Source organism: Zea mays, chromosome 5 (genome assembly GCF_902167145.1).
Source record: "Zea mays cultivar B73 chromosome 5, Zm-B73-REFERENCE-NAM-5.0, whole genome shotgun sequence".
Taxonomy (NCBI): domain Eukaryota; kingdom Viridiplantae; phylum Streptophyta; class Magnoliopsida; order Poales; family Poaceae; genus Zea; species Zea mays.
Window position 1 is genome coordinate 100,730,576 of NC_050100.1, and position 13,313 is coordinate 100,743,888.

The 13,313-nt window shown below is 44.2% G+C and overlaps 1 protein-coding gene across 1 annotated transcript; it reads right to left on the reverse strand.

Annotated features, from left to right (window-relative positions):
* Positions 1-766: 766 nt before the first annotated feature.
* LOC103626749 (cyclin-dependent kinases regulatory subunit 1) lies at positions 767-2,115 on the reverse strand. The gene is made up of 3 exons (XM_020537705.2): positions 2,060-2,115; positions 1,320-1,377; positions 767-1,200 (listed from the first exon to the last, which is right to left on the reverse strand). The coding sequence occupies exons 1-3, from the start codon at positions 2,113-2,115 to the stop codon at positions 1,084-1,086; spliced, it is 231 nt and encodes a 76-aa protein (XP_020393294.1). The 3' UTR covers positions 767-1,083.
* Between the last annotated feature and the right edge of the window lie 11,198 nt (positions 2,116-13,313).

Below are 13,313 nucleotides of genomic sequence, written 5' to 3' on the forward strand. Positions count from 1 at the left end.
GCTGATTAAAGTTTCATGCAATAAATATTTTGTTGATTGCAGATAAATAGCAGCATTGTAAATTTGAACCCATTTAAACTCAAGAATAACTTGCATGTGATTTATGTGTTAATTGACCATGCTAAAGTGTTAGCATTAGTTATGTAATCATAGTGTCCCATCCCTGAGTGTCCGTTGGTTTAGATTTTATTTCCAACTGAGCCAATGAACAGTTAATACTTAATAGCGCCATAGCGGGATGCTGTGTTTATAATCTATATGTGCAGTAAAACAACATAAGGTAAATAGGTCAAACAAACATAAGGCAATGAAGTTTACCATGTTTCAGTTGTTTGATATAATGCTAACACTTTAGCATTATATCAAACAACTGAAACATGGTATATTGACACTACATAGTGTCAACATAAGGCAATTTTGAATGATAACATAGACCATTAAATTGGTTTCACAATAAGTACAGATGAAAGTAAGTACAGTAGCAACAAGTTTTACCTGGGAAAGGTGCAGCATAAAACCATATTCAGGCTCACACTTAACAGTGGAACCAGGCTTGACCTCGAGACCTGCAAACATCGAAATTCATTGGCATCACGTGCTATAATAATAAGACACTAAATAAACAGAACTCGTTCATGTACGATTTCAACCATTTAATCTACTCTTTCCTAACACACTAGGCAAAATCACCATGACCATACTGATCATCACACATAACAGATTAAACATGATATCGGCGCTACTAACCAGATCACACCATTACAAAGATCACGTTAAACAGATTAAATATAATCACTGGGAGTGCCATCTTGATCACAGTCAACACATAGTATTAATAAAATGGGCACGGTAATAGCCTAACACATGACAGTTCCTTCACAGGAATTTCCACGAACACAAGGCACACACCAGCAAATCGACCAACTACACCCGAAGTTTCCAACTAACAGCATAGAGGAATTGATCAACAGAACAGCGACGCCCCTTTTAGAGATGGAAAGGGGGTTAGGGTTTTAAACGTTCCTGGTCGTAGCTCCGGCCACCGGGGGCTCACTTGGCCAGCATCTGCGCGGAAGCCGCCTCCTACTGCTGCTGGTAGTTGATCCGGCGGCGGAACAGCATGATGTGCGTCTCCAGGTGGTGGATCGCGTAGTGCACCGACCCGCGGCTCTGCTGCACTCCGATCGCGCGCCACTCGTTCTGCAAAGAAGAGAAGGGGAAAAATCCCCACACCAAAAAATCATCTGGGCATCAAATAACCAAACCAGCAGGGCAATAATGCAATCAACAGAAATGCAGGTGGAACTGCAAGCGTTTACCTCGGATAGGAGGCGGTTCTTGGGGAGGAGCTTGGCGACCTCGGGCGGGAGGACTAAAATCATGTATAAACAAGAAATTAAAGTTAGTATTCTGGGTTTATTGGACACGCATGGATAAAAAAATACATCCAATCCGAATCTATCATTTTACTGGTTAGATCCATGAGTAAAATTTGACATCAAAACTAACCATCAATAAGTGCAAAAATTGTGGGCATTCGCGCCTGTACCATTCATACGGGTGAACCGCGTTTGGCCCATCAGGCTGCGTGAGCCGTAAGCTGGACTTTTTCCTCGAAAGAATCCGGTGCACCGCATTTGGCCCATGAGCCAGGCCCAAAGGCTCTTCCTTCAGACCAAAGTGAGCCACTGTACACGCCTGCGGCCTTAGCAGAACTGACTCCCTCTTCTTCGTCTTTGCGAGCAGTGAGACATCACACGCGCCTGCACGATTTCCTCCTTCGAGCGAGATCTCACCACCGCAGCGGCGCCGTAGCCATGGCGGGAAGGTACTACCAGGGCCAGGGCGGTGGCGGGGGCACGTCCATGGAGGTAGTCAGCACGCCGAACCAGGAGCTGGCCCTCACCAACTGCGCATACGTCTGCCCCGCGGACCTCCGCCGCTTCCCCAACGCGCTCGCCGACGTGCCAACGCGGAAAAAGGGGTTAGGGTTTTGCCACCCAAAGCGGACGGAAGATACGGGAAAAGGTGCACATCGTGGCGGTGAGGGTTTCGTGCTTACCTGTACTCATAGGTGTCGTTGAAGTACTTCTCGGAGTACTTGATTTGACCCATGTCCACCAACGCTTCTCGATCAACTCCCCTACAGAAAGATTCCCAGATTTTCAGAAAACCACCTACCAGATCAAACAGAAACCAGCACAAATCCACGATTCACAGAGGGACGTTTCGCGGAGTTGCGGAGAATACAAGAAACCGAAGGAGTTCGGGGGTGGGGAGAAGAGGGGAGGCGACGCTCGTAGTACCTTGGAGCGGATGCGGTTTTCGCGGAGGAATGCCTGGCAAGAGTCGCCGCGAGGGCATGTTGGGAGACATGGGAGGGAGACGGAGGCGGGGGATCTGGCTTCGTGCGTTGAAGGGGCGGGGCAGGCTCCTTCCTACCGCGGGAATGGTGGATCGACGCGAATGGGGGGAGGGAGGCATCGCGGGGCAGCGGGTGCAGGGACGAGGTGTGCAAGCCATGGTCGCCAAGTATGGAATGGTACGCACATACCATGGTCGCGGATATCGCCTTCCATGGAATGGGGCGGGTCTCACTGCGGGGTGGGAAGAAGAACGAAGTTGCGATCTGCCGGTGGGGTGGGGCGGGACGCGGGGGCAGCTGCGCGCATGGTCGGGTGCCTGTGGCAGCGGGTGCGGCTGCGGGAGCGGGAGCGAGAGGAGGCAATCGGACGGTTTCGGATGGAGGCGGGGTTGGAAATCAGACGGTCGAGATGGAGGCGGGGGCATGGTTGTGCTAGTCTACACTATTTCCTTAAGGATTAGTAGAGATATATATACCATTTTAAAATCTAAATTCGATAGATCAAAATGCCAGCACGATTGTATCTATTTGTTTATTATCTTATTTAAGCAAAAGTTTTTAAATATGTCATTCGTACACACAAAAAATAAGTATTTTAAGAAGATAGTTTCTAGTGTATAATATTTATTAAAATATACTTTAATTTTTTTGTGAATATAAAATTCTAAGGTTCCTACGAACGTAATCTATAATGAATAGTTTTATTGATTAAACAAGGGAGAATCTTTTTATGTTTTCTCTCTTAAGTCAACTCCTAGTTTAAAGTTTTAACTCTAAATTTTGAACCACCAAAATTTTAGTATTACTATTTACATAATTTAGAAAAAATGTACTTTATTAAAATCCATTCTAACTCAATCTAATAAAGAAACATTTATGAATCCCAAAATAAGATTTGAGGTGTTACACTTGTTGCTACGTGTAGGGCAGTGACCAAGTCTTCATGTCCGAGAGCTAACGGCGATCCGAATTAATTAATACCTAGCTGGGGATCTTCAACCACACGACATATGAATTTCTAGGTCACAGTCCTTGATCAGCTCGAGCCATCTTCCCTGTCTCATATTTAACTCCGACTGGGTGAAAATGTACTTTAAACTTTTGTGATCAGTATACATATGACATACATTTCCCAGTAGATAATGACGCCAAATTTTAAGGGCATGAACTACTGCGGCCAGTTCCAAACCGTGTGTTGGGTAATGTTCCTCATGCTGGCGCAGCTGCCTTGAGGCATATGCTATTAAAAGTCCTTCTTGCATCAGAACACATCCAAGCCCAATGCCTGATGCGTCACAATATACATCAAATGGCTTCTCAATATCTGGTTGAGCCAAAATCGGTGCAGTGGTCAGTAATGTTTTCAATTATTCAAAGGCCTCATTGCACTTGGGAGACCAGTCAAACTTAACATCATTCTTCTGTAGCTCAGTAATAGGTTTAACGATCTTGGAGAAATCTGGGATAAACCTGCGGGAATAAACAGCCAGTACTAAGAAACTTCTAACTTGATGCACTGTGGTAGGAGATTTCCATTCCAGAATATCCTTAACCTTGTTGGGATCAACTGCAATTCCCTTAGCTAATAAAATATGTCCTACAAAATGGATTTCTTCCAACCAGAACGCACACTTGCTGAATTTAGCATAAAGTTGTTGTTCTCTCAAACGTGTTAAAACAATCCGCAAATGTTCTGCATGCTCCTCTCTATTCTTTGAATAGATCAAAATGTCATCAATAAAGACCACCAAAAACTTGTCTAATTCGGGCATGAATACCAAATTCATGAAGTATGTGAAATGGGCTAGAGCATTTGTCAATCCAAAGGACATAACCAAATACTCAAATAACCCATATCGAGTGGTGAAAGTTGTCTTGGGTATATCCTCGGGTCGAATTCTGATATGATTGAGATCAATTTTAGAAAATACAGGGCTCTAGTAAGTTGATCGAATAAAAGATCGATCGGGGGAAGGAGATACTTGTTTTTAATGGTCACTTCATTAAGGGGTCTATAGTCCACACACATTCGTAGGGTTTGATCCTTCTTCTTGACAAAAATGGCTGGACATCCCCATGGCGATGAACTCAGCCTGATAAATCCTTTTTCCAATAAGTCTTGTAATTGCATCTTGAGTTCTGCCAACTCATTGGGGGCATACGGTACGATCTTCTAGAAATAGGAGTCGTACCGGGTTTCAATTCAATCACAAACTCCACATCCCTCTCCGAAGGTGATCCGGGTAAATCTTCAGGGAATATATCCGAAAACTCACACACAACCGGGATGTCTTATATCACTTGCACTACGGCTTCAAAAACTTGTCCATATACTTTAACTGAGACAGATACAGGGATAGACAACTTGACTTCTTCTTGTCCATGACTTAGCTGAATAGTCCTTTGATCGACATCGATAATAGCCTTATTCTAGGCTAACCAATTCATGCCTAGAATCACATCTACGTCTTGCCCCGTAATAACTATCATATTGGTGGGAAATCATATCTGGCTAAATTCACGGGTACATGGAAGACTACTTCCTTAGTAAAAATTTGACCCCCAGGTGATTGAATAACAAAAACCTTGTTTGATTCAATAGTAGGTATGCAATGCTTCTCAGCAAAAATCTTGCTCATGAAAGTATGTGATGCACCAGAATCGAAAAGAATGGCGGCGAGATGATTGGCAACGGAAAACGTACCCATCATCAGTGGCTCTCCTTCCGGGGTGGTAGCCACTTGAGTATAGTAGACTCACCAAAGTTTTCTTGTATTTTTACCTACCTGAGTGCTTGCCACATTTCCCTTGCCTTGAGATGTGCTTCTAGAAGTCTGCTAGAAATTGGATTTATTTTGCTTTGGATAGGGACAGTTCTTGATGAAGTGTCTAGACTTCCCACAGTTAAAGCAGCTATTAGATGAACTGGGTAAGGCGGCGAAACGAGTACCAGGGGCACTCGGCTGATTGTTTTGAGCAGGGGCAGGAGTGGGACGGATGAAAACTGGTTGCTTGAAAGGATAGGTGGGTGGATGAGGAAAAGAGCGATTTGGGTTAAAAGGACGAATAACCAACCTCGACCGCTTCTCGGATCCTTGAGAGGATCCTTCACCCCCTTCACACCCATATCTCTTTGTCTTTCCCTGCCCCGAATTCTTGGCTTCCACCGAAAGTGTTGTGCTCACGACCCTGCTGTAAGTGAGATCTAGGCAAGTGGCCATCTTTCGTTGTAGTCGATCATTTAGACCTCTCATGAAGCAATTCATCTTTTTTAGATCTATGTCAACTTGCTCTATAGCATACTGGGAGAGATGGTTGAATTTGGCGAGGTATTGCATCACCGAGTCTCCTCCTTGCTTTAAGCGTACAAACTCTTCTTTCATCTATAAAACACCATCTAGAATGTAGTGTTCCCTGAACGCCTGCTTGAACTCTGCCCACGTGACAAGATGTCCTTTAGGTTGAATAGTTGTAAAGTTTGCCCACCAGGTACTAGCGGGACCTCTCAGTTGCTGGGCAGCGAACAGGGGCTTCTGGGTCTCTGTGCACCGAACCAATCCAAGTTTTTGCTCCATGACTTGAATGCATTCGTCCGCCTCCAAAGGTTCTTCCGCTTTAACAAAAAGAGGTGGACGAGTTTCTGAAAACTCTAGCTATGTGGTGTCTCTGGGGCCTTGGGGTTGACCTCTGCCTCCCTGCTGATGAATTTTATTCCCAGCTATTTCTCGAAAAAAATGAGTGTTATCAGCAGTGGCAGTAATTAAGGAAACGATAGCCTCTACCAGCGTGGGAGGTACAGGCGGTGGGTTCGGAGTTTCCTCCCCACCACAGGAAGTTCTAGCCCCATCTTGAGCACAAGTTCTAGACGACATCTGAAGAAGAAAACATACTTGATTATTACATGCCACGAGTACACAACCTCTGTTACATTATTCCAAACTGGTTCTAATTATACATACTCAACTTATACAACTCACTTTTCCTTATTTAGATTACATAAGGAAACAACCTACTACTATACTACTCTAGTTATCCACGTCCTTGGCTACTCCCGCTCCACTGCTAGCTTCGGGAGAACGATCATCCGCGAGGTTCGTGGAAGGAGGGGCTCCAAAGATATCCAACTCCCCATAAGGTCCTCTGCCAGCTGCTCCTGATGTTTTGGCTCCCATCACCGCAACCTCTAGTGGCACGTTCGGATGCAACTGGTCATACATCACGTGCACTTCCTCGTGCAGAGTGTTATTATACGCTTGCAGATTTTCCAGGGCTATGCTTAGCTCTTCCACCCGGGCTCAGGCATTTGCCTCGCAATCCCAGTCTATAGATCGTGAATTTACAGCCCTGTCTCGCTCCACAATCTCCCACTGCAAACGGTTAACCTCTACTGATAGCTCAGCAATACGGCGGCTATCACGCGCGTGCTCCCTGCTTCCATGGCGTAGTTCTATCGTTAGTCATTCAACTCTGACCTCCAGATCCCCTATGAGATCATTACTTCTGTTACTGCTCCCCTCATGTCGAGGAGCCAATTGGTGCCGAGGTACACCCCGAGGTCCGGTCGCCTTCCTCTAGGTAGTCTTGGTGCGTGCCATGTCTCCATAAGAGGGGAAGATTACTTAGTATTGTTTAAATATGATGCATGCATGACCTACGATTATGGAATCAACCTCTCGTTGATCCCATACCTCCTATGTATAATCTATTATTTGGCCCTCTTTACCCGACTTCAAAAATAAGTTGGTATAAGAAAGAATCAGGGTAAGAATGAAAGAATGTTCAAAGGTAAGTATTTTAAAATCTTTTGAAGCACTAAGTAATGTCCGAAGAAATGGGCTTTGCTTCGATACTAGCTGTCATGGAACCTCCCAAGGTATTAGGCCCACCTACAGATGTCCTTGTCCTAAGGACCTCAGACAGTCATGCAGGTGTGCACAATGACTAAGCAAGTTTAGTTATTTTTATCTCCATCACATCGCCTAAGAGCGCTTAACCCATCACGTAGACATTACACAACATCGGAGTAAGCGGAAAGGATTACAATAACATAATTTACATTCATAAGTAAAATATAGAATGAGTTGGTTATTACATATCCGGGTACTTGAGTGCGTAAACTTATTATTACATCACAGAGGAAGGAAAAACACCTTCCCCAAGTAAGTCTTCATTCTCCTCCTCCTGCTTGGGAACCACCTTGGAACAGAAACAATAGAACTCAGCAGTTTCATCACCTACAACAACATGGGTTTGAAAACCCTAAGTACGGAGTGTACTTTCGCAAGTCTTACCCATCAACGAAAAACACTCTCAAGGATATGCTGGTCTTTGGGCTTCAAGGTAAAGCTTATCAAGATTCAAAGACTCTTTTGCATAAAAGCTTACTATGAGTGGATCCTTAAAAATTTATTTTACTTATTAGGTTAAGTAATTACATGCATCTAGATTTCTTTCTATTCTAGATCAAACACTAGGCCTATACTAGCCATCTTTTATCATCCCTTCCGTTCTTGTTGCTACGTGTAGGGCAGTGACCAAGTCTTCATGTCCGAGAGGTAATGGCGATCTGAATCGATTAATACCCAACTAAGGATCTCCAACCACACGACATATGTAGCACTCACCCCTTACATACGTCAACTCACACCCAGGTTTCTCAAGACCAGAACGGGTCCACGCCAACCGAGAGCATAGATACTCCACCGTCCAGCCTCTTGCCACGGAGGGTACACGCTACTCTCACCATCTCTCCACTCCCAATGTGTGGTGGCCTTTCTGGTATTGGTCTGACCGAGGCAGAGTTTACCCATGATGAGGCAAGTGGCCAGTTAAAAGGTCCTCGATCAGCATGCCTACATCGGCTCGGTCCTTAAACGACTCAGACGGAGACACTACACTGAGACTCCCTTCTCGTGCAAGTCACCCGCCTGGTCTCATCTTTATTATTTAAAACACAAAGTTTGGTACCTGACAGAGGTACACTTTTCAGATGTTGAACCCATCATGGCCATGATGGATTTACCATCATAAGTCTTTTCTTTGTAAAAATCCCCATCTAGTGTGAAGCATCACCTTTTGTTTTAAAACAATATATTTTGTTTTCTAAAGAAAGGCTAAGCATTAGAAAACTTGTTTAAATAAAATAGGCAAACAAGGAATGGTAACTAATTTTCCAAGGAAGGAAATGCATCAACTGTTTATCACACAATTCCTATCACCTAATGCATCATATAAGGTGATAAAGATTTTAAAACAACAAGGAAAAGGGATAATGCACCGGGGCTTGCCTTGTGTTGCAGGAGGTTCAGGTTCCACACCACAAATGTCGAAGTAAAAGTTGTTCTTCGCTGGAAGATTTTCAGTCTGGGAGACTACCTCTTCTTCTACTATGGTTTCTTCCTCGTGTTCTATACATGATAATACATGTACATGAATGCTTATGTTATGTCATGAATATGTAGTTACACAATAAAAATATAATAAGTTGCATCTTGAATACAACATTCCTTCACGGTACAAACTAATCACTAAGGTTTTCTAATTAGGTATTCCTTTAGAATTAGTATTAAGTAATTAATCCTATGAAGCTAGTTATTGTGTTTCTAGTCTAACAATGTCCAAATGATTTCAAACTTCACCCAAGATCTCCAATCATCATTTTAAGCCTACCCAAAAAGTTTCACAAATTTTGGAATTACTAATTTATTTCTAAAATTCTAAAAGGCTTGGTTTAAGCACATTTAAACGCTACATAATTATAGTGTTAGGATAAAATCTTGGAATTATTTTTATTAAATACTACTTGATTTTAGGAATCTAGCAAAATTGGTCTCATGATTTTACCAATTTTATACTATTTCCTACAAATTTTCCAAGCTAATAGTAAAAAGAAAAGAAGAAATAATGAATAGTAACGGGTCGTATCCAGCCCGACTGGCCCACGGACAGGCAGAACGCGCCCGCGCGATTGGTTTCGTGCAAAGGTCCCTGGCCATTTGAATAACTGGTAAAGAATCCCTGGACACTATTTCGATGTCTCACTGACAATCGCAAATAGGCCCCCGTGCTTCTATTTCTTCATGATTCACGTCCCTGGCTACGCACCGATCGAATACACGGCCGGAGTTGCGTGTACTCACCAACAGTGACATGCTCCGGTGGTGCCGAGCGCACAGACACCATCATGGATGCAACCCGAACACACACACGGGCTTAATTCGACCAGAGCGCCATTAACTCGTAGTTGCCCACGAAAACGACGGAGCAAGATCACTGGCGTGCCTTTACCAGTTTACTCGAGCCGCTCACGTTTAATCTAGGGACGCGGAAAGAATCAGTGACCTACTAGGGTTATGGTGCTCGCGCAAATTTGGAGGGAGACAACCAGGAACAGTCGGTCGATGTGAGATATGTTTGCGACGGCGTTCCCGGACGACGACACGACATTCCATAAGCTACGGTACGATAGTGTTCAATTGGTCTAGATCAGAGGTTTCACTAGCACCAGAGGATGTAGAAATGTGGACCAGAGGGACATGAATGGACCTGAGATCGGCTGGCCACGGCGTGATGCCTCACGGCGGCATTCCCAGCCGATTTGGGGGAAATGGGAATTCGCGAGATATGGTGGATGATCGAGAGCGAGGAGTGGTGCGCTGGGTTCGTAACAAGATAGCGAAGTGGGGGAAAGCGGGAAACACACAATTTATAGAGAGCGACCACGAGTGCCACGAATTTGGGCGAAGATGAGCTCGCGGCGGTGAGGAAATGAGTCACCGGAGCACGGCTACTGTGGCGCTCAGTGGGGTAAGGACTCAGGGTGGTAAATGGGCTATCCACTGCGACCTCTTGCCATGTGGTAATGCCCTTAAGTACGTGGCACAACTGTGAGGAGCGGTGAACTCCGGTGATGGCATCTCGGCCGATCGCGTGGCAAGTGGCGCAGTGAATAGTCCGGTGATAAGGCTCGAGCTCTCCTCTGCGGCGAGATCTTTTACCCCCCCCCCCCCTTGCGTTGTCCATGCTATCACATCATAAATCTCTCAGGCAAGCCCAAATCATGGCGTGGAGATCACTGGCGACAGGTTCTGCGAATCCATGATCTTTTTCAGTTGTTGCACATACTTAATGGCTCATTCATCGGCCTGACAGAGCAACTTGAGGAGCTTTATTCTCCGATTTTCATGTGATGAACTACTAATCCGACTACATCAAAGTTGTTGCCCTATATACCAGCTTCAAATTTGTTATAAGGTTCTTGATCGGATACTCCTTGGATTATGCATAATTCGGCTTCATAGTTAATCAGTGACCACTCACAGTCCAGTTTTAGTGCCTGACTCGACTGACAGTCCAACTTCTAGGGCATTTTATTCCAATTTCTGTACAGTTCTAGGGCTCGATCACTTAATCAAACTTGGACTAATATAGTAGCTCTACAAATTTCTTGTAGTGACCCATGAAAAATCCTCATAGATCAAGAGATATAGGGGCTTGAAGTCGGCTTGATAACTCTGCTTTTTAGAGTTAAGCATATGGGTACTCTTGGCTCTTTTGCAATTTACCCCAACTTTCTCCACAAAACTTGGAAAATCCCAAACATGAAAGTTGCTTACCTTTTGTCACTCTATCACTTTGATATATACACTTTCGGCTAAAAGTGCACAGAACTCAAAATCACCCAATAGGGCACTAATTAGGGTTTTAGGGTTCCAAATTAGGGTTTAGAGGGTTCTAGGGTACATGTGGCACTTAAGCTCTCTAAGTTTAATTTTTCTTGAGCATTTCTACTAACCTTTTGAGATCATCCTCTAATGCTCATCTCACAAGTCCACATGCTTCTAATCCTTGGGGAAATACCGTATCTTAGGGTCAAGGACTTCTTTGATCAAGTCAGATCATCACATCACAAGTTTGTATTGAAATTTTTGCCTAGTGGATGCAAACTAGGTGTAGCATACATAATGAAATGCCAATGCATATGATGTCATGCCAAAGTTTTAGTTCTCGTAACACCAGGGGTGTTACAGTGTTGGCATCAATCACCAAAAAGGGGGGAGATTGAAAGGGAAATGGCCTTCACCGTTTTCTCTAAATGGATTTTCATGATTGATGACCATCACAACCCAATGGACTAACTAGTTTGCCTAATTGATTATTTCATAGGTGCATAAGTCTATCCATCTCAATTCTAAGTCGACTGTCCGAAATAATGTAGATTTCCGGACATGAGAGATTTTTGGAAAATCGCCTGTGTGCGAACCATCCAGGCCCATCCAGTAGACCGTTCGCGACACCTCGGTGCACCTCGGACAGGAACTACGCAAATTTCAGATCTTCTACTCTGAACTGTTCGAAGGAGAGAAGAGTATTGTCTGAGACCAAGCGCGGATCGTCTAGCCCTCAGGCGCGGACCGTTTGCCCGTTGAAAACCAGAAAACCCCAAAGTTGACGGGTTCGGTAAAATTTATTTTTAGCGTCCTCGTGGACCGTCTAGGGTGCACGGTCGGAGCTCCATCACTGTTTTTCTAACATTTGACGACACATTTAATGCACTTATAGCCGTTACTACTGACCGTTGGGATTTTAGTCGTTGATATGCAGGGGCGGACCGTATGACCTAGTGGCGCGGACCGTCCGCGTGTGGCAGAAAATTGGTAGTGGCTATGTGGTGGTTGAGTGTTATAAATACAACCCCAACCACCTCTATTCAAGGCATCTAGTCATTCAAACTCCCACATTCATTGCAAAGAGCTAGAGTTCACTCCAAAGCCCCACACAAGCATCAAAGATCTTCCAAGTGCAACTATAGTGATTGTCTTCATTAGTGATTAAGTGCCTTGTGATAGATTCTAGAGAGTGTGAGCTAGTGTTTCATTTGTCGCTCTTTGTTGCTTGGTTTCTTGATCATGCTTTCTTGATATCCTTCTAAACTCTCAAGTAACATGTAAAGCTAGCAAGAGACATCTTGTGTGGTGATCCTTGCGACGTCTAAGTGACCCTCGAGATTAAGAAGAAGCACTCAACCGGTCTAAGTGACATTTTGAGAGAGGGAAATGGTTGAAAGAGACCCAGCCTACATGGCTTCCTCAACTAGGAGTAGGTTTTTTGGAACCAAACCTCAGGAAACAAATCATCCTTGTCTTTGTGTTAATCTTGTATTGCGATTTGATTCTTCCTCCCCCTCTCTCTAAGTTCTCTTGCTTGCAATCATTTTGAATTAGGTCCCAAAGTTACCCGCATTGATTGAGCAACTCGTGGCAAGAAGAACTATCTTCCGCACTCTGATTTCGTTACTACTCATTCTAACGTTAACCTCGGGTGAAGTTTGTGTTCAAAGTTTATAATTTACAGGTGTTTCCTATATGTCCCCCTGTAGGAAACTTTCACTTTTATTTCAACGGCCTTAGGCCTCCACCTTTTTTGTGGTGGTGTCTACTTAGGGTGTGTATCATTGAATATTTTTTTCTGCTTTCTCTTGCCTTCTTCATTTTGCTCTTAGGCGCTACAACTTGCACTTTTGAGAGTGTGTTAGTCCCAATGGGCACCATCGGGGCATGGAGTATTTGAGGACAACTATTTTAGCGGTATTGTCACACCCGGGTTTCGGGGCACCAAGACCCGGGCGCGAACATAATCATCAGGTGTGCTGGGACCAAGTCTCACACATATGATGAATCATGGCACAGGATCGAATGTCACATCTTTACTATATAATAGGAGTTCTATACAAAATAAATAAATAATTACATTATAAGTAGACAACGGTCCAGCAACCCAAAGTTGACTGGGAGACGACGGCCTAGACCTCTCACGAACACATCACAACATCCTCCATGCGCCTCATCCTGCGATACCTGTCCTTGACCTGTGGGGGTGTGAGACAGCAAGAGTGAGCTCACATACGTTCATAGCTCAACAAGTTGTGGGGAATAATGTGCATGACTCG

What these genes read in the sequence shown, in the direction of transcription:
- LOC103626749 (XM_020537705.2), bottom strand. Translation starts at nt 2,115, where the DNA reads ATGGGTCAAATCAAGTACTCCGAGAAGTACTTCAACGACACCTATGAG. An exon ending in GACACCTATGAGTACAGGTA is followed by an intron (nt 1,378 to 2,059) that starts AGCACGAAACCC and finishes TTTATACATGAT; the next exon opens with TTTAGTCCTCCCGCCCGAGG. An exon ending in AGAACCGCCTCCTATCCGAG is followed by an intron (nt 1,201 to 1,319) that starts GTAAACGCTTGC and finishes TCTTCTTTGCAG; the next exon opens with AACGAGTGGCGCGCGATCGG.